Source organism: Lemur catta, chromosome 11, assembly GCF_020740605.2.
Source record: "Lemur catta isolate mLemCat1 chromosome 11, mLemCat1.pri, whole genome shotgun sequence".
Taxonomy (NCBI): domain Eukaryota; kingdom Metazoa; phylum Chordata; class Mammalia; order Primates; family Lemuridae; genus Lemur; species Lemur catta.
Genome location: NC_059138.1, coordinates 13,591,729 through 13,615,796, shown reverse-complemented (window position 1 = coordinate 13,615,796; position 24,068 = coordinate 13,591,729). Strand labels below are relative to the sequence as shown.

General features: G+C 39.5%; 1 protein-coding gene and 1 non-coding gene across 2 annotated transcripts in view; one reads left to right on the top strand and one right to left on the bottom strand.

Moving 5' to 3' along the window:
• Positions 1–3,619: 3,619 nt before the first annotated feature.
• LOC123647859 lies at positions 3,620–3,681 on the bottom strand. Its single transcript, XR_006738390.1, has one exon. It is a non-coding gene; the product is annotated as a U7 small nuclear RNA (small nuclear RNA).
• A 660-nt stretch (positions 3,682–4,341) lies between these two features.
• AKR1D1 (aldo-keto reductase family 1 member D1) overlaps positions 4,342–24,068 on the top strand; it is a 40,780-nt gene continuing 21,053 nt past the window's right edge. Inside the window, exons 1-3 of the mRNA XM_045565324.1 lie at positions 4,342–4,535; positions 12,337–12,504; positions 15,342–15,458. Coding sequence (XP_045421280.1) covers positions 4,443–4,535; positions 12,337–12,504; positions 15,342–15,458 — 378 coding nt within the window. The 5' untranslated portion in view covers positions 4,342–4,442. The remainder of the gene's footprint in view (positions 4,536–12,336; positions 12,505–15,341; positions 15,459–24,068) is intronic.

Genomic DNA, 24,068 nt, shown 5'->3' with positions numbered 1-24,068 from the left:
CATTCTGCAGGCTGAAATGAAAGGGTATTTGAAGCCATATGAAGAAATAAAGAATGGTAACGGTAGCTGTGTAGATAAATATAAAAACCAATAGTGTTGCATATTTGGTTTGTAACTCCTCTTTTTTTTCCTATATGATTTAAAGGATAAACGAATAAAACAATAATTATAAATTTATATTAATGTACTCACAACATATAAAGATGTAATTTGTAACAACATTGACATAAAGGGGTGAGAGTGATGCAGTTTTAAAGGATCTGAGTTTTTGAACACTATGGAAACTAGGTTGGTATTAATTCAAACTTGATTGTGACAAAGTTAAGATGCTAATTGTAATCGCCAGGGTAACCCCAGTGCTGTAGACTAAACTGTGTTCCCCTCAAATTTTATGTGTTGAAGCCCTAATCCCTCAATGTAATGGTATTTGGAGATGAGACCTTTGGGAGGTGATTAGGTTTAGATGAGGTCATGAGGGTTAGATCCTCATACTGGGCTCAGTGTCCTTAAAAGAAGAAACAGGAGAGCTTCCTCTTTCCCTCCTCCCCCCTCCCCCTGCCCCTGCTGCCCTCACATCCATATGAGGACCCAGAAAGAAGACAGCCATCCACAAGCAAGAAAGAGAGCACTCACCAGAAACTGAATTGTCTAGCACCTTGATCTTGGACTTCCCAGTTCCCATAAATATGAGAAATAAATGGCTATTGTTAAAGCCACCAAGTCTATGATATTTTGTTATAGCAACACAGCTTACTAAGACATCTTGGAAAAAAATTTAAAATACATAAAAAATCTAGCAGGGCTTTTAAAGACAAGTTACAAATAAGCTCATTCTAAAATTTATATAGAAAGTAAAGGAATAAGACTAGTTAAAACACTTTTAGAAAAGAAAAATAAAGTTTGAGGAATTACACTACATAATTTTAAGACTTATAATAAAGCTACAATAACCAAGACTGTGTGGTATCAGTGAAGAGAGAGACTTTGAATGAAACAGAATAGAAAGTCCAAAAATTGACCCACTCAGATATGGTCTTTGATTTTTAACAATGGTGCAAAAGAAATTCAGTGGAGGAAGCACAGGTTTTTTTCAACAGATATAATTGGAACAATAGGACATTCTTATGCAAAACAAAATACCTAAATCTGCTAAATTATACAAAAATGTACTCAAAATGGATCATAGATCTACATGGAAAACATGAAAGTATAAAACATTTGGAAAAAAATAGAATGAAATTTTTGTGACTCAAGTTAGACAAAAAGTTCTTTGACATGACACTCAAAGCACAATACAAAAAATCTGGTAAGTTGAACATTATCAAGATTAAAATTTTTTGCTCTATGAAAAACACAGTTAAGAGAATGAAAAGACAAGCTACAGATTGAGAAAAAAAAATATTTGCAAACATATATCCAGTCAAGAACATATATCAAGCAATCTCAAAACTAAACACTGAGAAGACAAACAATTCAATTTTTTAAAATGGGCAAAAGATTTGAACAGGCACTTCACCAAGAGGATATATAGATGGCAAACAGATACAAGAAACATGTGCGTCATCATTAGCCACATGGGAAATGCAAATTTAAATAGCAATGAGATACCACAACAAATCTATTAGTATGGCCAAAATTAAAAATACCCAGAATACTAAATGCTGTTAAAGATGCAGACAACTGCGACTCACATGCATTATCAGTGGGGACCCATAATGTAGTCATTCTGAGTAATGGTTTGTCAGTTTCTTACAAAGTTAAACATATACATATCACACAACCTGATAATCTACCTTCTGGGTTTTTACTACAGAGAAATGAAAATTCAACATTCATAAAAAACCCTTTACTGCATTCCTATTTATAATCACCAAAAACTGGAAGCAAACTAAATATCCTTAAATGCGGAATAAAGAAACAAACTGTGTGTGTGTGTGTGTGTGTGTGTGTGTGTGTGTGTGTGTGTGTGTGTGTACATTGGAATACTACTCAGCATTAAAAAAAAAGAATAAACTATGGATACAAGCAACAATCTGGATGAATCTCAAAGGCATTATACTAAGTAAAAGAAGCCAATTACATATTACATGATTCAATTTATATGATAATCTTAAAACTATAATGATACAAAAATGTGATTTTTTAAGGGTTAAGGGCAGGTGGAGGGTGTGACTATGTAAAGAAATTGGATAGAGTTCTCCGCATTATAGAACTTTTTAGTAGCCCAGTTGTGATGGTGGTTACACAAATCTATACATGTGTTAAATTTCATAGAGCAAAAAGTCAGTAATAATGAAAATAAAGAAACATGTGTGGGGCCGGGTGTAGTGGCTCATGCCTGTAATCCTAGCACTCTGGGAGGCCGAGGCAGGAGGATTGTTTGAGGTCAGGAGTTTGAGAACAGCCTAAGCAAGAGTGAGACCCCATCTCTACTAAAAATAGAAAAATTAGAGGGTGTTGTGGCACGTGCCTATAGTCCCAGCTACTCAGGAGGCTGAGGCAGAAGGCTCACTTTAGCCCAGGAGTTTGAGGTTGCTGTGAGCCAGGTTGATGCCACAGCACTGTAGCCCAGAAGACAGAGTGAGACTGTCTCAGAAAAAAAAAGAAAGAAAGAAACCAGTGCTAATCAACATTTTAGTACACAAAGGTGCATAAGAATTTGTTGGATGGATTTACCAAAGATGTTGAAAACCACTACTGCCTTTGCTCCACGCTGCCCCAGCCCAGTTTAAATCATTGTGTCTGCTGTATGTTCATGTGTACCTATGCAAGAATAACTGTCCTGGAAAGAGGCCAAGTCAATTACAGACAAACTTCAAGACACTTTAACCAGCATGGTGTTAACAGAAAAAAAAAAAAAAAAAAAAAAAAAACGCTCCAAACTCTGTAAAATATTTAAAGAGGTTTATTCTCAGCGGAGTATGTGCAACCGCGGCCCAGGGAGAAAATGCGCCTGAGGTGGCCAGGTTACACTTTGCTTTTATACATTCACGGAGACAAGAATTACAGGTAAAATCATAAATCAATACACGGAAGGTATACATTGGTTTAGCCTGAAAAGGAGGGACATCTTGCTGGGGTGCTTCTAAGTCATAGGTAGGTTTTCAGGATTCTTTAGTTGGCAATTGGTTGAAAGAGTCAAGCTTTGTCTATAGACCTGGAGTCAGTAGAAAGGGAGGCTTGACTTAAGATATGGAGTCTTCTATCTGTCACATGATACTAAACCGGAATGACGACGGAAAGTAAGCCACATTATACTGGGTTAATACAAACCTGTTTAATGAATACTTACCATTTGTATACATGACTGATCAGAATTCTTAGGAATTTGGGCAAGAGAAAAAAAAATGTCAGAGTTCAGTCCCTAATTTCCTCAATGGATATAAGTTACTTACCTTTGAAGTCACCAGGTCCATAGCTCTCATTTTACACAGAACACATTCCCTTTGAGGAACACTTAATAAATATTTGTTCCTTGTGTCCCTAACTACTACTTCTTTCCTTTTTCTTAACAATCTCCAAAATCTCCAGGTGAAATGGAACCCAACTCCAAATTTAGAAATGGCTTTTAATTTTCTTTTTTCTCTTCTTTCTTTAATTAATTAATTTATTTATTTATTGGGGTCTTCCAGTGAGGACTGGAAAACCGGCAAGACAAATTCTAAAGGAGTTGTAATACTTATTTTTTTATTTTAGAGACAAGAGTCTCACTCTGTCACCCATGCTAGGTTGCAGTGGTGCAATCATAACTCACTGTGACTTTGAACTCCTGAGTTCAAATGATTGTCCCACTTCGTAGGTGGGACTATAGGCACACACCCCCACACCCGGTAATTCTTAACTTTTCTCTACCAAAAAGTTAAAAAAGAAGACTTTAGTCTTCTTTACTGAGATATGGGTTCAATTAATGAAAACTCTGGAAAAGGACCAGAGGTCATTGTTTTCTTCTTTGGTAAGCCCGGACTGTAGGCAGATAAGACAACTTCAGAGACTCCCATGCTTTGGAAGAGACAGTAGGGGCAGGGGTTCAGAGAGACCCTGAGACTTCTTTTTCAGTTCAGCAGGTAAAAAGTGCCATATTTGGGGGTATTTGAGTTCCAGCACCAATAAAAACATCCTAACTGATAGAAGCCAGACAGATTTGTTCCCTTTTGTTTTTTCAGTCTTTTCTTCGCAGAGAAGTAAGCATAAGCCCTCAAGGGCTTATGTTATTTACATGCCTCTCATGAAGTTCAAAGGACAACCTGGCTTAGGATTTCCAGGACAACCTGGAAAAAAACCGGTTGAGAAATAGATCTGTTAATCTCTTTTCCTTCCCTCCGCCCCTCCCTCTGGCCCTCCTTTCTTTGATTAAATAGGCTCTAGGCCACCTTTCCAAGAAGACTCCCTGCTGTGTTCAGACTCATTCCTAGACAGTTGAAACCTCAGATTCTCTCTCCAAGATGCATCTCAGTGCTGCAAATCACCGAATACCTCTAAGTGATGGAAACAGCATTCCTATTATTGGACTTGGTACCTTCTCAGAACCTCAGTGGGTAAGTTTCTCTCTCTCTCTTTCTTAACACTTGCCTGCAGAATATCTGCCATTCATTTTAAGTGGATCTCATTGCCTTCCTTCTTATCATAATGAAACTAACCTCTGAAGATGACTGTTTGCCTGAATAGGTATTGAATCAAAGTTTAAACTGAATCAATGAATGATTAAAATTAGTTTGGATTAGAGGATAAGATCTTTCTACATCCCTTACTGAAATTCAGCAAAATCCGATTACTAGAGTAAACTGAGGCACATGAAATTTGTGTTTATGGCTTGTGGTTTTTGTTACATTTGAGAATTTTTAGTTCAGCCTAACAAACACTTAGTGAATCACTGTCATACATTAACAATTTAGGCTATAGAATCTTCAAATATGAAGAGAATAGTTATCTGTTATCTAGGGATTAAAAATTGAATAGAGACACTCTTTAACAACTAATTGTAGAACAATGACAAGAAGAATCAATTCTATCCTAGAAATGTAAGTAGTATCTCTTTGAAAACACAGGAAAGGGATTAATTAAAATTGGCCATAAAGATTGAAATGGGCTTCCTTTAAAACTTGGTAAAGTTTTAGTTTATAAGAATATCTTTCCTCATTGCAGTTCAACATTTCATGCTGCTTACCAGAATAAACAGTGGCATGTGTGGAAATGTTGCTGAAATTTGAGTGATCATGTATGAGTGAACTCTATACAGCTGAGTATGAATTAGCCAGGCAAGGAAGTAGAGTTGAGGCAGGACATTTTAGGAAGAAGGGAAAGGTTATATGCTATGCCCAGGGAAGGCCAAGCCCATAGTGGCTGACACATGCAGTTAAGGGTGAGGGCAGCTGATCTGATAATGCAAATTGAGCCTGGATCACTTAGGACCTTGAATACCTTGCTAAGGAGTTGATATTTCATTCTGTAGAAATGAGAAATCATCCAAAGTTTAGAAGCAAAGAAATAATATCACCAGATCTGTGTTTTAAAGATAAGTGGCAGCATGAGAATGAAAGTCAGAGGAAGAGACATAAACTACCAATGTTAAGAGTAGTTAACACTTGTATCACAATCCTACATTCCACTTTAGTTGCCCACTTCCCTTGTTTTGGGTAATGCGAAAGAAAATTACTCTTGGAACAATTACGTGAATCTGTGTAGTCGGCCCCTTTCTCTTCCACATGTTTGCAAAGACTCCCAAATCTATATTTCCTATTCTGTTTGTTATGTCTCTGCCATACAGGTATGGACTGGCTACATCAGAATCACATGGTACATTTTTTTAAAACACAGATTCTTGGGCATCACCTTCAATCTTCTGAATTTAGATCCCTAGGGATAGGACCTGAGAATCTGCATATAACAAGCTCCTCAGGTAATTCTGATGTACAACTAGGTTTGTAACCACCTTCCACACACACCTCTAACTCAACATGATAGGACCATACTCTTCTCTCCTCTTCCCCAAACAATACTTCTCGTAGCAAGTGACACTGCCACTCAGCCACCCAAGAATATACGCCTTCATTCTGCCCTCCTCTCTACATTACATCCAAATGATTACTGAAGCTTTGTTGATTTTCTATCCAAAACAGTTCCCAATTCACATCCTCGTCTATATCACTACCTTAGGTTAGGTTCTCATTCATCTTTGGGCTTTTCTTTCAGTTTCATCCCCTTCCAATTAATTATCTGGACTGGGACCATCAGGATTTTCCTCAAACACAAATCTAATTGTGTCATGCCTCTGCTTAATCATTTCAATGGCTCCCCATCAATTATAGTCCACATTCTTTCCCTCGTACCTTGCCTTTATGGTTTAGCCAAGACCTGTCCTGTCAGTGCAGCTGTAACGGGAGCACCACTCTCCCACCTCTCCTATGTATAAAACATTACCTACATTTCTTGAACAATGATTTCATTTCCATGCCATTGAACATGCTGCCCTCTACCTGCAACACCCTTTCTTCTGGTTTGCTCATTTGCCTAACTTCTATCAAACCTTCATGGCTCAGCTCAAGGGATATCTCTTGTTAGAAACCCATCTCTCAGCCTCCACACGGTGGCCCTCCTGTGTGTTCACATAGCCGCTTGTGCTGGACTCTGTCATAGCACCTACCACACTGGCAGGGTGAGGGAAACTTGCCCTTAGCCCTCTGAACCTTCACTGGAAAATCAAGTCACAAAAAGCACATTAATTGGAGACAAGGCATACGAATTTATTTAACATGTACACACACAGGAAGAATCACAGAGTGATTGCCCACCTCCCAGTGGGGTTTGGAAGCTTATATACTGTTGGGGCTCAGAAACCAATATCCCAAAATATGCTGTATTGACATGCTGAGCTGAATTAGCCTCAAGGTCCCTCTGACCTTCCCCATAACACCCTCCACCCATTGTCTCTCCCTAAGCATAGGATAAAGTTGTTCTCTGAAGTACCCTTGTTACAGCAAAATTGACGGAGAACAAACCGAGAGGCAAACTGAAGTACCGCAAAACAGGTTTTATTACGTCTGCGGGCTCAGAGGGGACTCGCCACCAAATTCTGAGCCCCGAACAAAGAGTATAACGTCTTTCATACATTTTGTTTTCAGGGAGGGAACGGGTCGCAGCTGACAGTTGCAATGTGGTTATCTTCAGCGGGGCCAGGGTCAGCCCCCTCGGTTCCTGGTGCGGGAGTTGCTGCAAGCAGCTTACAGAAGCCAGAGAGTGATGGCTGTTAGGGGAGATAGCAGGGGTGGAGACTTGTCAGTGGGATTTCCCACTTCACCTTTACCTGCCTAAGATCCAGACCCACCAGGGAGAACAGTTGTTTTTTCCTCTCTCTCCCCCATTACCATATAGCAGAAAAGACGACCCAGGATATAACCACACCTGAACAGACCCTTTCCCAAGATAACGTGCATCTCTCATTTATTGCCTCTCAACAGAATTCCTCCCCGCCCCCTTCCCATAACTTGCCTTTGGCCATGCTCAGAGCTCACATTCTTTCTGTAATTTCACAGTGGCATATAAGCTCCTGTACTCCACTGAGAGATCAGGTCTTCATTCTGAAGGCTCTCATGTACACACGTTAAATAAATTTGTATGCCTTTCTCCAATTAATCTGCCTTTTGTGACTTGATTTTTCAGTGAAACTTCAGAGGACCAAGAGGAAGTTTTCCTTGGCCCCTACAATACCACCCTGGCAAAACAGGTTATGGGAGCAGGGAAAAGAGGAATTCTGTTGAGGGGCAATAAAGGACTACTAGGGAGAATGAATGGATCCTGGAACAGAGATTAACTTCTAACTAGTTATCTTTGACAGTGAAAGGGTCTGATAAGGTATGGTTACATTCCTGGTCTGACAAGGAGAGGAAGAAAAAACAATACTTCTCCTTGGTGGGTCTGGATCTTAGGCAGATAAAGGCTTTGGAAAGGTCAAAGAGACCTTGATTCTTCAGTTCATCATGCCATATTTTCAGGTATCAGTTTCTCAGCGCCGACAACACTATATTGCAATCATTGCTTTTCTATAATCTTTCTCACTAGACTGTGAAATCCATTAGGAAAGGGATCATGGACCCTATATTCCCAGGACAGTGTCTAGTATGTAATGGGTGTTCAGCTAATGCTTGTCAAGTGAATAAATGAGTTTGTGAGAGGAGTTGTATACATATGCATGCATCAGAGGGCATGGAGATGTAAATGGTTACAAAACAACAGCTAGAATTTTCTGAACACTTAATCATGTGCCAGAAGCTCTTTTAAGTTTTATATTACGTGCATTTTCTAATTTGATCTTCACAACGTTATCAAATAGATACCAATTAACCCCATTAACCTAGTAATATTAAATGCTATGGGTTGGAGACATTCAGAAGCAGTCACATGTCACTTCCCACAAAGAACTATAACTTACTTCAGAAGGTAAGACACACAACACTTAGAGAATATGACATATGAGGAATACTATTAGAAATGATCATGCATGCACCAACCACATTTGAGATCAGAAATATTACCAGTTGTAATGTATGGGGTTTATGAGTATATCTCACAAAATCAGAAACTCTAATGTGAAGAAAAATATGTAACATGTGTCTGGAAGATTTGGGGTAGGGAAGGAGTAGAGCTGGGGGTAAGGGGGAGATGGCAGGTGGGGAGATGGGAGCCTCTCAGATAGGGCAGACTCAAGGCTTTCTGTCCCAAGCCACATGACTCACAAACTCTTTAATCATCCAACCCAGGGCTGGTGAGGCAGAGGCTAGGATCATCCATGCCCAATTCTTCCACTCTGAAATAAAAGTACTAAATTAGATTTAACTTCAGAATCAGTCTTAGTCCTAGAGGCGGCACTGGGTGCCAAAATTTAGTCCTCTCCACTTGGCATGCCTGAGATTCTTTTCAAAACCTTTCATCCCACAAGAGGTAGAAGGTGAATGCCAGGTTCAGGTAACTCTTTCACATGCTTTGTGTGTATGGCCAAGTCTGTTGGTATTTGCCCTGGGATTCCCTTTTAGTTTTGATATGGTAGTTAGAGAGCAGCAGAGCATGTGTCCTCAGGGAACGTAGTGACTGGAGCAGAGGCTTGTGGATGCTGTGGGGTATAGGTCCAGTTTCATTCTAAAAATAATTCTAATATTAGGTGTCTATGGTTCTGTTCAGGCTCTCAATTGTTTCTGCCAGTTTTCCCTTATGGAATCTTGTTTTCTTGGGCACCTGGCTTCTTCAACTGTGTCAAGATCAATACCATGTGGGGAAAAATTTTTATGGTTTTTTTTTTTTTTTTTTTTTTTTCAGAGACAGGGTCTCACTCTGTCCCCCAGGGTTGGAGTGCATGGGGTGCAGTGGCATCACCATAGCTCAGCAATTTCAAACTCCTGGGCTCAAGTGATCCTTCTACCTTGGCCTCCCAAAGTTCTAGTATTACAGGCATGCACCTTACCCGGCCTAAAAACCAGTGTTTGTTGGCATGCCCAAAGGGCAAAAACCAAGTATTCTCTTTCTTTCAGAGAACATTTGTGTTTGCTTCCTACAGGTTCCTTGGGGGCACTGCTACCTCATAATCACATTAAACTGGTCACCAAACTCTGGCCATATGGGCTTTAAATTCTCACAGGGACTACAGGTGGCCATAGTCTTCTAGGGAGTGTTTTACTTTCCTTTTTCATCTCTTGCACTCTTCCCTTCTGCATTCAGACTTTCCCACAAGATTTAGAAAAGGCTCCTTGATGGTAGCTGAATAATTAGAGATTTTCAGTACTGCAATTCGCTTCTGTGCCATAATCCTTGTTAAACAAAGCATCATCCATATATGTTCAGCACTGTGGTGGACTGCACTCCTATCTAAGCCCTTGCTTTTCTCACTTTCTTTATCCTAAATGCTCTTTTGTACTTCATTTCTTGGGTTAATCTTTGCAAATACAAGCATACACTTTAATATGCATTGCTGGGGACTCCTTTCATTGTGTACTTTAGCTCTACATTTACATGATCAGTTCCAGCTCATAAAATCTCAGTGATATTGCTGAGGTTATACTGACCATCTTGTATTAAACTGCATTCTTTTCATTAATAACATGTAGACACCTGAGAATGAAAGTAGTGTTTTCATTTTCTTCCCTGTAAATTTCTGGACACCATGCCTCATCTGTCCTTCCCACTGTATGTTGGTTGTCACATTTGCCATCATTCATAATGTCTTATTTTATCATTTTTTTTCCTGGCCTCTTAATCCTATTTATATTCAAGCCCCATTAATCATGTGGTTAATTAATCAAATATTTCTAATATTCCTGGAATGTGTCTCCTTTTCTCAGCTATTTGATATTTGTGACTATGAATTTTAACTTCTAATATCATCTGTGTAGCTGGTTTGTTCATTTTTCATATCCTCTTATCTTCTCTGTAGTGATGACTTTCAACTGAAGTAGGGAAAGAAAATACAATATATGCTCCTAGGGCTTTCTCTTTCCTACCCAGGATTATAAAGTCACTAGAAATACATTTCAGATTTCTTGTCTCCCTTATCCTACAACAAATCAATAACTGTAGGCCAGAGTTCACAGTTGGATTTGAATTGTCAAGCAAGGGTTAGAACACTGAAAACATAGAAACAAGCCCAAGTAGTTTGAAAGAAAGAAAACTAAAATGAGCCACACTCTTGTATATTTAAATGTCATCACAACTGAAGAACACTGATTTATGTGGAATCTGAAAAATGGTGTCTTAATCTGTTTTGTGCTACTATAACACAACACCTGAGACTGGGTAATTGACAAAGTACAGTAATTTATTCTCTCATAGGTCTGCAGGCTGGGAAGTCCAACATCAAGGCACTGGCAGGTTAGGGCCCAGTCTCTCTGCTTCCAAAATGGCACCTTTAATGCTGCATCTCTGGTGGGAAAAATGCTGTTACTCACATGGCAGAAGAGCAGACGAGGGAGAACCCACTCCCTCAAGCCCTTTTTACAGCATCATTAATCCTGAACACCTCCCATTAGGTCCCACATCCCAACACTGTTACACTGGGGATTAATTTTCAACATGAGTTTTGGAAAGGACAAAAATATAGCAAATGGATAACTTCTACCTCAAGTGTTAAGAAATTGCCAGGTTTTTTTTTTTTTTGTCCTTTTAATGTTTAGGAGACAGGATATGCTTAACTCTTCTCTTGCTTAATGCAGGTTAATAAAACAAACAAATATTTGGCTATAAAACTTGATTAAAATATATCTTAAAAAATCTAACATGTCCCCCAATAATCTTTTTTTCTCCAGCTTTACTGAGGTATAACTGACATACAATAAACTATAGAAATTTAAAGTATACAATTTGATGAGTTTGACATATACATACACTTGTGAAACCATCACCACAGTTAAGATAATGAACATATATATCAACTCTAAAGTGTTCCTCATGCCACTTTGTAATCCCTCCTCCTACCCATACCCTTTCCCCCAGGCAATCTGACCTGTTTCTGTCACGACAGACTAGTTTTATTTTCTAGCATTTTATATAAATGAAATCATAAAGTATTTATTCTTTTTAGCCTGGCTTCTTTAACCTAATATAATTACTTTGAGATTCATTCACATTGTGTGTATCAGTAGTTCATGCCTTTTTACTACTGGGTAGTATTCTATTCTGTGGATATATGTCAATTTGTTTACCTAAACTTTTAACTTATAATTTAGCTTTCTTCAATTAGCTTGTGTCTTCCTATGATAAGGCTCCCATGAAATCTCTTGTCATGAGTAAAATTGATCAAACCACATTTCTGAAGCCAAAAAACTGAGGGCAGACCTGGAAGGAATGGAGTCTCCTTCTGGGGGAGGGGAGTCCCCTGGGAGGTCAGTTTCTCCTGTCTCTAGACATCATCTTCTACAATCACAACAGTATGGAATTGGAAATGTGTCTTTTTTTTTTTTTTAAATAAGATCTCAGTCTTGCCCTGGCTAGAGTGCAGTGGCATCATCATAGCTCACTGCACCCTGAAACTCCTGGGCTCAAGTGATCCTCCTGCCTCAGCCTCCCAAGTAACTGAGACTACAGACATGTGTCACCACGATCAGCTAATTTTTCTGTATTTGGGAGAGGCAGGATCTCACTCATGCTCAGGCCAGTCTCAAACTCCTGGCCTCAAATGATCCTTTCACCTCGGCCTCCCAAAGTGCTGGGATTACAGGTGTAAGCTACTACACCTGGTGAAATGTGTTATTTTAGCTGTGAAACAAAGTACATGCAAAATGTCCTGATTAATGATGATTAAACTAAAAGAAAAACCCCTTTCTCTTTTCTCCAACCTCAACTTCCTTGTCATTTCAGACCCCTAAGGGGGTCTGTGCAACATCGGTGAAGGTTGCCATCGACACAGGGTACAGACACATTGACGGGGCCTACATCTACCTAAACGAGCACGAAGTCGGGGAGGCCATCCAGGAGAAGATAGCAGAAGGAAAGGTGCAGAGGGAGGACATCTTCTACTGCGGAAAGGTGAGATCTTGTCTTCACTCTTCATCTCCTTATTAATGATGCATCTGTGATTACTTTTCTCTAAAAGAACACTGGACAAAGCGAGGAGATCTCTCCCCTCTCCTTCTCAACTGTCAGATCCCTCACTCTTGCAAGGAACGTAGGGTCTAAGTAGCCCCTGAAAGTTAGGACAAAGCTCTTTCTTCATACATGGTCATTAATTTAAGACAACTTAAGCCAGGAAAAGCCAAATCTACAAAGCAGAAAGACTGGGAAGTGGCAGGAAAGGAGGTGGTGTTTCATATTATGTAAGCATTTGCCAAAGCTTTCTTTAAAAAAGCAGTCTTTTCTTTTGTGTGGGCCAATTTGTCCATAGATTACTATTTTTTTAATCTAAATATAATTTACCTACCAAAAGTGCACCGTTTTAAATCAGGGATTTTTAGTACATATACAAAGTTGTGCCACCATCACCACTACCTAAGTCTAGAATATTTTTATCACTTCAAAGAAACTTCAGCCCCATTAGCAATCATTTCCCATTTATTCCTCTCCCCTAGTCACTGGTAACCACTCTGATCTACTCTCTGTCTCTACAGTTTTCCTATTCTGGGCATTTTATACCAATGAAATCATACAATATACGTCTTTTTGTGTCTAGCTTATTTCACTTAGTATGTTTCCAAGGTTTGTCCACATGAAGCTGAAAATCTGCACACCTGACAATCTAACAATTCCTTTTTTTAATATATACTCCAGAAAATTTTTGTCTCATGTGACCAATATCATTTATAATTCTGTCTAGAGCACCATTGTTTGTGATAGCTCAAAACTAGGAAGAACCCAAAGGCCCATCAACAGATGGGCAAATGAATGGTGATATCTTCAAACACAGTACATGAGTAGTAATGAATAAAATATAGCTAAAAGCACTAATGGGGATAAATTTCAACAACATGATAGAGAGGGGAAAGAGCTAGCTGTGCAGGCTTCTTGGGCAGGCACCCCATGCAAGCCTTTATGTCCCATAGAGCCGCAGTCCCCAACCCCCAGGCTGCAGACTGGTACCAGTTCGTGGCCTGTTAGGAAGCGGGCTGTATAGCAGGAGGTGAGTGGCAGATGTGTGAGCAAAGGCTCATCTGTAATTACAGCCTTCCCCATTGCTCCCATCACCACATAAGCTCCATCTCCTGTCAGATCAGTGGAGCCATTAGATTCCCATAGGAGCACGTACCCTATTGCAAACTGTACATTTGAGGGATCTACGTTGTACTCTCCTTATGAGAATCTAATGCCTGATGATCTGAGATGAAGCTAAGGTGGTGATGCTAGTGCTGGAGAGCAGCTGCAAATACAGCTTATTGTTAACAAAGAGGTTTGACTGCACAATAAATGTAATGCCCTTGAATCATCCTGAAACCATCCCCCCCATTCCCCGGGTCCATGGAAAAATTGTCTTTTATGACACCAGTCCCTGGTTCCAAAAAGGTTGGAGACTGCTGCTATAGAGTCATTTCTTGCTATGGTAGATGTTAAAGTTAGCACATAAGAAGGTGGTCAAAACATCCTTTAAAATCCTATAAATTGTCCAAAAAGTACAGTTGTACATGCAACCCAACATTTACACATACACAATGTCAATAATGTTCTGTTGTAATAAAGCACACACAGGCGAAATATGACAGTATTTACTTAAATAAATAGGAGTGTGTGCAGCCAAGTTCATGTAATGTGCAGTTGCTATTGCCCCAGTAGGTTTGGTTTTCACTGCAACTCAGTCAGTGCCTGAGAGGTAGGGCGGGGGTAGTGGTTAAGTGGACAGACTCTGATGCTAGATCACCCAGGTCATAGCTGTGAGCTGCTCAGCGATTCTGGACCTCGGTTTTGTTCTCTGTAAAATGGGGATAATAATGTCAACTATTTCTTAACGTTATTATGAGTTTGCATTTACAAAGCATTTAAACACTACCTGGCACAAAGCTAATAATATATGTGCTTGTTCAATAAAAGTGAATTAAAATATAAAACAGAATGTCCACTTAGATGAGATGGAAGCAGTAACACCAAAGGGCCCCACAGCAACAACAAAAACATGTTTAATACATTTTCCCACAACTCTCTCCATATTAAGTTTTCTCTGTGCTTTTAAGGCAAAAAGAAAAGAAAAAGAAAAAGAAAAATCATTGTCCAAAAGTGGGAAAAAAAATCAGATGTTTGCTTACCCTTTCTTGTTATCAAAAAAAATAAATAAATAAAAATTCAAAACTTTTTTCCCAAAGTGAACAAAATGGAGAAGTTGCCAGATTGCCCTGGGGTCTTAGTAGGACCAAATGAGAACAAAACACCCGTGAAAGGGAATCTAAATCTATGCAATGATTTAAAATTTCACCAGGCACCACCTGCCACAATGCGAAAGATTCTCTGAAGCCCCACACATAGCCATAATCATCACTCATTTGAAACACACCTTTTATCAAAGTGGTATGAAAATAAAGTGTCAAACTAGGTCAAAATCAACAGAACATTGTGTAACTTACCTTAGTTACACAATGAGGAAACGTGGGAGCACTAAGGGTCTATTAGGAAATTTTCCCAGACAGAAGACTTTGTCACCAAATTAGGTACTCCATGGTCAAGTAGATCTGTAAGTCTCCTGTACTATATTTGGATAAAGCTATGCTCTGGGTGTCAAGAGTTTCAACTCATCTTATACTCAGATGACACTGCATCTTAAACATATTTTTATGAAGTGAAGTGAGTGAATAAAATGTGTGTGAGTACTTTGCAAAGAATAAAGGGCTACATTATTGTAAAAATAATGTGGACATTAGTTAACTCTTCCCTTTTGATCCTTTCAGCTGTGGGCTACAAATCATGAGCCAGAGATGGTCCGCCCAACCCTGGAGAGGACGCTCAAAATCCTCCAACTAGATTATGTGGATCTTTACATCATTGAAATACCCATGGCCTTTAAGGTGAGTTCAGATACCTAAAGGTTTGGTCTGTGTACCCTTGTGACCTTATGTGACCCTATGTGCATGAAGCTAGTTTATGACTTAGCACCGCAGAATATTAATGGTGTTTTATTACCACATATCAGAGAGTACTGACCTAGCGTGACAAATGCCCCCAAATATTATGTTAGCAGACTCAGGTCTGGATTCCAAGTTTCTTGATTCTCAATTCAATGCAGTTTCTATTATACTATATTTTTACAACTATACTTTAAGCTCTTCCCAGCAAACCAACATGTAGTCACCTAACTGTAGTCTACATTTTACTTACACAACATCTAGACACACCCTCCTTCTCACTCACAGTCACAAAATGTCCCTGCACAACATAATGCAAAATAATATATGTGGCTAAAAATATAATCATCTTCCACCTCCTGCAAAGGAAGATAACCCAAAGAATAATCAGATTTTTGGAGACTGGTCCAAGTCCAGTGTATCTATTAATAGATGTTATCTATTCCTCTAGTTCAAATGAAATCTTTCATTGTACTTTCTCAATCTATGTATTCAATGTTAATTTAACTACCATGAAAATGCCCAATATACACAGCTAAAGAGCACTAACTGCTTCACAATTTATTGAGGGATGAAGAGATTGAGCAGTAAAATTGGCCATGGGTTCACAAGGTAAATCAGATCCTCTTGGTCAGAAAGAACAGGACTTTCTTGCAACAAGGATTCCATTTTTAAGACAGGAAAAAGAGAGAGAGAGAGAATAGGACTTTCTATCATTGCAGAAAGTTTCTTTAGGCAACCAATCTGACTGCCCCTGTTCTATTCTCTGGGATTACTTTACTATTCACTCTTCAGTGGTCATCCAAGGTGAACTTTTGGAAAGATTCCCCTTCAGTATCCTATTTCCTGGAGACATGGGTTTGGAGGCTTTGCGATTGCCTTGGCAATAATAGGCTTTTGTTAGTCATGTAGTGATGTCACGGGCAAGACTAGCCCTTAAAAATTTGACTCCTTAGTTTACCTGATTATTTTTAAAAATAAAGAAAAAAAACCCAAATAGGCTTTTGGCAAATTTGCATCCAGTCAGCTCCATGAATGAGTAATTAAAACTAGAAACCTTATAGGGTCACATGGCTTGTATCTAATCCTTGGCCTGTGAGTTTCTGCCTCTTAGTCTAGAGCCTCCTTTCTTTACCCACCTGCTCGTCCTCAGCATAAAGGCCTCTAACTTGGTCTCTGGCATGAAATAATACGAGAAAGGGAAGCACAGATTTGCTCCTTGCACCAGTCTTCATCCCACTCAATCGTGTACCTTTGTCAGGCTGGGCATCGTGACCTAAGATCTTGCTTTCAGAGGGACCTTGAGAAACATTATTCTCCCAAGGCCCAATTAGGAAGCAAATTCACCTGCACTGGCTACTCTAGCAGGCTCATGCTGCACTGGTTACTCTAACACTTTAGCCCACTACACCTTGGCCTGCAATTTCTACCACTTGCATGAGTCCAGGGAGAGAGAACACATACAACAAATTAAGCAAAGCAACTTTATTATTCACAGTTAGGCAACAAGGGACAACAGAAGCCTAGGACTCATGGTGTGTGTTAGCGTGGGAACTCGCACCACAGGCTGAGAAATAATTTTGACACAAAGGTTAGGATAGGTTTGAAGTAAAAAGTTTATTTTACTTTCCAAGAGAGGACAGGGCATGAAAGAAAGAAAGAAGAAGTGCTGGCCCTAAGGGTGAGGGGTCATAGTTGTAAAATGATAACAGGAGGTGGCTGTGAAGTGGCTGTGTTTGTTTGTTTGTTTTTAATGTCAAATATTGGGGGCTGACTGGGAGATGAACTGTAATGTTAAGATGGATTGTCTCTCTCTGGTGTCAGGATCTAAGTTAGTTGAAGAGGTGAATGGCTTTAGATAGTCATGAAAGAAAAATGCTTGATTTTTTTTTAATTTTGGCTTAGAGTAATTTATAACGTCTTTTGCTCCCTCCTGAAGAGGGAGCTGGTGTACAGGCAGGGAGGGATTTTGTACTGGCCAGCCAGAGCTAGTGTGGCCAGGTGAGAGGGGTGGAGACAGAGAAGAAAGGAGAGGGAGAAGTAGGGGAAAGTGTACCGAAGGAGTGAGGCAATATGGAGGGAAATAGGAGGAGTCAAAAGAGAAACATTATCTGGCAAGTGAAGACAGTGGGAGAGATGTAGGGATAAGAAGTAATATTTGGCAGGTGGAGTAAAGATGAGGATGTATAGTAAGTTTAAAGAAAGTCTAAATGTAGGGAACTTTAGACCACTTGTCAAGCCAGTGGCAATAAATAGTCTAGTTGCAGAATGGTATTATCTCCTAGTCATCAATTTATACTGTGGATTATAATAGAAAATTAAATGTTTGGGCTGGATGTTGGTAAGTTCTAAAGTTTTTCAATTTTTCAGGAGATGTCTCAATGGGGGGAGTCTTTAGGTGGGGCTGACTAAACATGGTCCATGGAGATAAGCAGGAGAAAGAAAAATGAAAGGACTTTAGGGACGGTCATACATTGAAACATTGAGAGTCTGAGAGGGGCATCTCTGACTCTGAGTTAGACCAAAACTTAGAGATCTGGTCAGAAAACAGGTGTCTCCGAGTTTTGACCCAGACCAACACCTTGAGATATTTTCTAAATTCAGGCATCTCTGGGTCTGGGTGAAGACCGAGGAGGGTGGTTAGGAGGCATCCCTCTAAGACAACCTCCTGAGTGGTAGACCCAGCACCAGGTTTCTCACATTAGACCAAACCAAAGAGCTACCACTCCTAGACTTGAGTGTATGACCACTTCCAGAGCCCATGAGACTCACCAAGTTCCAAATGGTATCGTGGCCGGCAAGAAGGATGTCTTGGGAGCTGCACAGCAAAGGAAGGAGTGGTTTCAAGACAGAGGCAGAAAAGTGAGTTCTCCATACAGAGGTAGAAGAGTGACTTCCATACAGGCCACCAAAATGCTAGGGTAGGAACTTGTACTGCAGGATGAAAAAGAATTCTCAACACAAAGATTAGGACAGGTTTGAAGCAAAAAGTTTATTTTACTTTCCAAGAGAGGACAGGGCATGTCATGAAAGAAAGAAGTGCTGGCTCCAAGGATGAGGGGCTTTTTATTGGGGGTGAAAAATGGTAAAAAAAAATAAATAGTTATTGTAAAATGATAACAGGAGGTGGCTGTGAAGGGGCTGTGTTGTTGGTTTTGGTTTTTTTTTCCTTTTGTCTGGCTTTATCGGACTTCTTGAAATGTGGTTCTGGCAGATATGGGAGAGGGTCATGCTCCTTCTAGCTACTCAGTACTTTTGAAGTGCTACAAAAACAAACTCTTAAAGACAACAAGTTAAGGCACAGGTTGTTAATCAAACAAAGGGGCAGTTGTGTACTGTGATCTTTCCCTTTTTTGTTAGGCAGTTTATTAACAATGCTGTCCTTTCAGTGAGCTGGTCCCCCAAGGCTTGGAAAAGCTGCCCAGGCTGGATGGAGCCTCATCTGCGCATGCCCCACGTTGCTCTTTATCCTCCCCAAGCCTAACAACTCCAACATCCTGTGGACTGCAGTAATTTCTTGGTTTCAGGTTCTTGGGTATTAGCACCTTAGCCCTCATGTTTACTCAGTTAATGTTGACTCTTGTTCAAATGGAAGATTTCTCCCATCCAAATACTAACCAGGCCTGACCCTGCTTAGCTTCGAAGATCAGACGAGATCGGGCGTGTTCAAGGTGGTATGGCTATAGACTCAAATGGCAGATTTCTAATCTAAGTTTTAAAAATTTGGAGAAACCCTGTATAGTCATGAGTCACATAATAATGGGATATATTCTGTGAAATGTGCCATTGGGCACATCGTATACTTCCGCAATCCTAGATGGTGTAGCCTACTGCACACTTAGGCTGTTATGGTACAGCCTATTGCTCCTAGGCAACTCACCTGTACAGCATATTACTGCACTGAATACTGTAGACAATTGTAACACAATGGTAAGTATTTGTATATCTAAACAGAAAAGGTACAGTAAAAATATGGTATAAAAGATAAAATGTGGGCCAGGTCCAGTGGCTCATGCCTGTAATCCTAGCACTTTGGGAAGCCAAGGTGGGAGGATCACTTGAGCTCAGGAGTCTGAGACTAGCCTGAGCAAGAGGAGGACCCCATCTCTACTAAAAATAGAAAAATTAGCCAGGTATTGTGGCACACGCCTGCAATCCCAGCTACCTGGGAGATGGAGACAAGAGGATCACTTGAGCCCAGGAGTTGGAGGTTGCAGTGAGCTATAGATGATGCCACTGAACTCTACCGAGGATGTCAGAGTGAGACTCTGTCTCAAAAAAAAAAAAAAAAAGATTAAATGTGATAAACCTGTATGGGACACTTATGAATGGAGCTTCTAGGGCTGGAAGCTGCTCTAGAAGAGTCAATGAGTGGTAAGTGAATGTAGAGGCCTAAGACATTACTATCCACTACTGTAGATTTTATAAATACTGTATGCTGAGGCTACACTAAATTTATTAAAATGTAGTTTATTCTTTAATAATAAATCAACCTTAGCTTACTGTAACTTTTTTAACTTTTAAATTTTTTTAATATTTTTGACTTTCTTTTAGTAACACTTAGCTTAAAACACAAACACATTGTATAGCTATACAAAAATATTCTCTTGATATCCTTATTCTATAAGTTTTTTTCTATTAATTTTTTTTTTCTTTTTAAAATTTTTGTTAAAAACTAGGACAGAAACAAACACATTAGCCTAGGCCTACATGGTGTCAGGATCACCATCACTGTCTTCCACCTCCATATCTTGTCCCATTTGAAGGTCTTCAGGGGCAATAATGTGCATGGAGCTGTCATCTCCTATGACAAAAGTGCCGTTTTCTGGAATAACTCCTGAAGAACATGTCTGAGGCTGTTTTACAAATTTTTCTATAAATAGAAGGAGTGCACTCTAATGATAAAAAGTATAGTTTAGTTCATAAAGCAGTAACATATCTTTTTGTTATAATTATATATATTATACTTTTACATGACTGTCATTGCAGTAGGTTTGTTTACAACAGCATTACCACAAACACGATAGCTATGATGTCACTAGGCAACAGGAATTTTTCAGCTTCTTTATAATTTTATGGGACCACTATCATGTACACAGTACATCATTGACAGAAATATCATCATACAGCACATGACTATGTTTAAAAGTGAGAAAATAAAACTTCTCTATGGCTAATGGCATTGAAAATCTTTTTGGAGAAGGCAAATAGAGAATTTCTATTCTTATTCTTGGTGGTATCAAAGCTCAAGGACACAGAAGGTAAAACTTTTAATAGTGTGAAATGACACAACATAATGACTTTACCTCCCAACTGAACCTATAATTGAGAAATCAATATTTGAAGCTAAAATATCACATGCTTTTTGAATCTTATTATTAAAAGCCTTTCTTGGGGCACTTTATTATTTATTTTTTGGGTTTTACAATTTTTTTCAGTCTCATTCATGACCCTGAAACTTGATTATTTTTTTAAGTGTCAAGTTAAGAAGCAGACATAATTTTAGAACAACAAAATTTTAAAAGTTATAAGATATATCTAAAAAATGAGTGAACAAGAATGAGAATCAACAGGATGGATGGATGGATGGATGGATTTATGTATGTATGTATGTATGTATTTATTTATTTATTTGTTTGTTTGTTTGTTTGTGAGACAGAGTCTCGCTCTGTTGCCCTGGCTAGAGTGAGTGCCGTGGCATCAGCCTAGCTCACAGCAACCTCAAACTCCTGGGCTTAAGCGATCCTACTGCCTCAGCCTCCCGACTAACTGGGACTACAGGCATGCGCCACCATGCTCGGCTAATTTTTTCTATATATATTTTTAGTTGTCCAGATAATTTATTTCTATTTTTAGTAGAGACGGGGTCTCGCTCTTGCTCAGGCTGGTCTCGAACTCCTGACCTCAAGCGATCCGCCCGCCTTGGCCTCCCAGAGTGCTAGGATTACAGGCGTGAGCCATCGCGCCCGGCCAACAGCATGGATTTTTAAAAGGTTGGATTATTCCTCCAATAATGCCTGACAGTAAGAAACAGGAATGGAGGAAAGAGACAGTGAGGCTTGTCAGGACGAAAGGATTTGTAAAGAAGACCCAGTGGAAGCTCAAGGGAGACACCTAGAAATATCTAACAAGGATTCGGGCTTGATAAAGCAGGGGCCAAGGGCTTCCCCTTGGCTCCCAGAAGGTTCGCTGAAAAATCAACTAGAAAAAGGTATACTAATTGGAGAAAAAGCACACAAATTTATTTAACATGTATATAAGGGAGCCTTCAGAATGAAGACCAGAAGATGCAGGAGAAATTGTCCATTTTTATGCTTAGGCTCAACAAAGTACAGAGCCATGTAGAAATATGATTGCACAAAAAAAAAGTATGATCTAATCCAAATAGACCAAATGGGGAAACCCAACAAAACCTGTCTGTCTAGAGTTTTCTTGGTCTCTCTAAGCATGTATTTCTTACTTTTGTGTGTGGGGCAGGACCCTCACTGGAATTAGGGGGGTCTTATAACCTATAGTCAGACAAGGTAGGGCAGATTAAGTTCTTTATGGCCAATGTTTACACAGAAAGGCAGGGGTGGGGAAGGTTAGAGTAATATTTTTAGGTTTTATGGCTGGCTTTGGGAAAAAGAGGTTCTGGTTTCTGTAACCCACCTTGGGGAAGAGGGCTTCTAGTTCCTATGGCTAGCCTTGAGGAAGAAAGGGACTGAGACAGGAGGGCAGGAGAAGGTCAGAGAAAAACTTTTGCCTCTAAGGTCTTCATTTTGGGGTATTGTTTTCCGAGCCCCAACAATAATCGTTTAATTAAAATCTGAAAAAGTAAAAGTTATGTAACAGAGTTTATGGTGGCATAAAGCCATTTCAGACAATAAGTAAAATTAGAAAATGCAAAAGGCAAGAAATATGGAGGGAAATAACATTCACTGGGTGTTGGGCAGATGGGTGGGAGGAGGAAGGGATGTACATATCTAATGGGTGTGGTGCATACCGTCTGGGGGATGGACATGTTGAAGTTCTGACTGGGGTGGGACAAGGGCAAGATACATAACCTAAACATTTGTACCCCCAAAATATGCTGAAATAAAAAAAAATAATAAAGAAAGAAATATGGAGGGAGACTGGAGTAGAAATGTTAGTGATAGTGTTGAGAAAGTCAAAGAGCTTAGAAATCAGAGACAGAAAGGGTAAATAACATGAGTAATGACGTGGCATCAAGGAGAAAGAAGATTGTTTCCTACTCTCAATGAGACAGGAGGGAATTGAGAAGAAATCCTCTTTGCTAGAAAGGATAATTTGGAAAGTGTTATCACCAAAGAAAATTTAAGTTTCATAAAGGCAAGATGGTAAAGGAAAAACTTAGGGAAAAATTTAAAAATATAATGGATTTTGTCCAAGTCGTTGATTCCTTTCTCAGTCTGTTTTATGCTCCTATAACAGAAAACCTGAGACTGGGTAATTTATTACGAACAGAAATTTATTGGCTCCCAGTTCTGGAGGCTAGAAAGTCCAAGATCAAAGTGCTGGTACCTTGCAAGGGGTTTTTGCTGTATCATCACATGATGGAAGGAGGAATGGCAAATAGCCCCAGAGAGAAAATCCACTCCCATGAGCCCTTTCTATAATGGCATTAATCCACAATCTAACAAATTCCTAACACTGTTGCACTGGGCATTAATTTTCTAACATATAAATTCTAGAAGACACATTTCAACCATAGCAATTCCCAACAAAAAAATTCCCATTGTCAAAGTCAGCGAAGACCTCCCTACTGCTAAATCCAATGGCACTTTGTCTTTCCATTATTTGATCTCTTTCAACACAGTTGACTACCACCCCCTTGTTTAACATTGTCTTCTCATGACTTCTATGCTATCACCCTCTCATGATTCTTTGGCAGCTTCTCTGCCAACCTCCAACTGTTGTTACGCTCGGTACTTTACCCACAATATTCCTGTCTTACTATAGGGCAACTCTCCCTATAGGGCATTTCATCCAATCTCAATACCATTTTACAAGCTTATGAATCCCAAATTTTATCTATAGCCATGACCTCTCTCTGATCCTCAGACTTCTGTTCAACTGCCTCCTCAAATATCCACTTGAATATCTAATGGTCATTTCAAAGTCAAAATATCTGAAATGATAATCTTGACTCTTAGCCCTAACCTCAGGAAATGATTACCACCATCCACCCAAGGAGTTGTATGGGTGAGGGGGAAACTTCCCCTTTCCCCCTAAACATCACTGAAAATTCAACTCACAATTAAGGCAGATTAATAAGAGAAAGAGATTTATTTACCATGTGCATGGGGAGAATCACAGAGTGATTACTCAATATCCCAGTGGGATCCAGATATTTTTATATCTGTCATTTAGAGGGGAGAGGCAGGTGAGGATTATAGGCAATTCTGTTTAGGGACAATAAATGGTTGCTAGGGAGGATGAATAGATACTTGGGAGAATGAATGGATGGGGAAAACAGATTTACTTATAAATTAACCTGAGAGACAGGTATTATTTTAAAATGATTTGGGCCAGGTCTGGTTGCATTCTTGA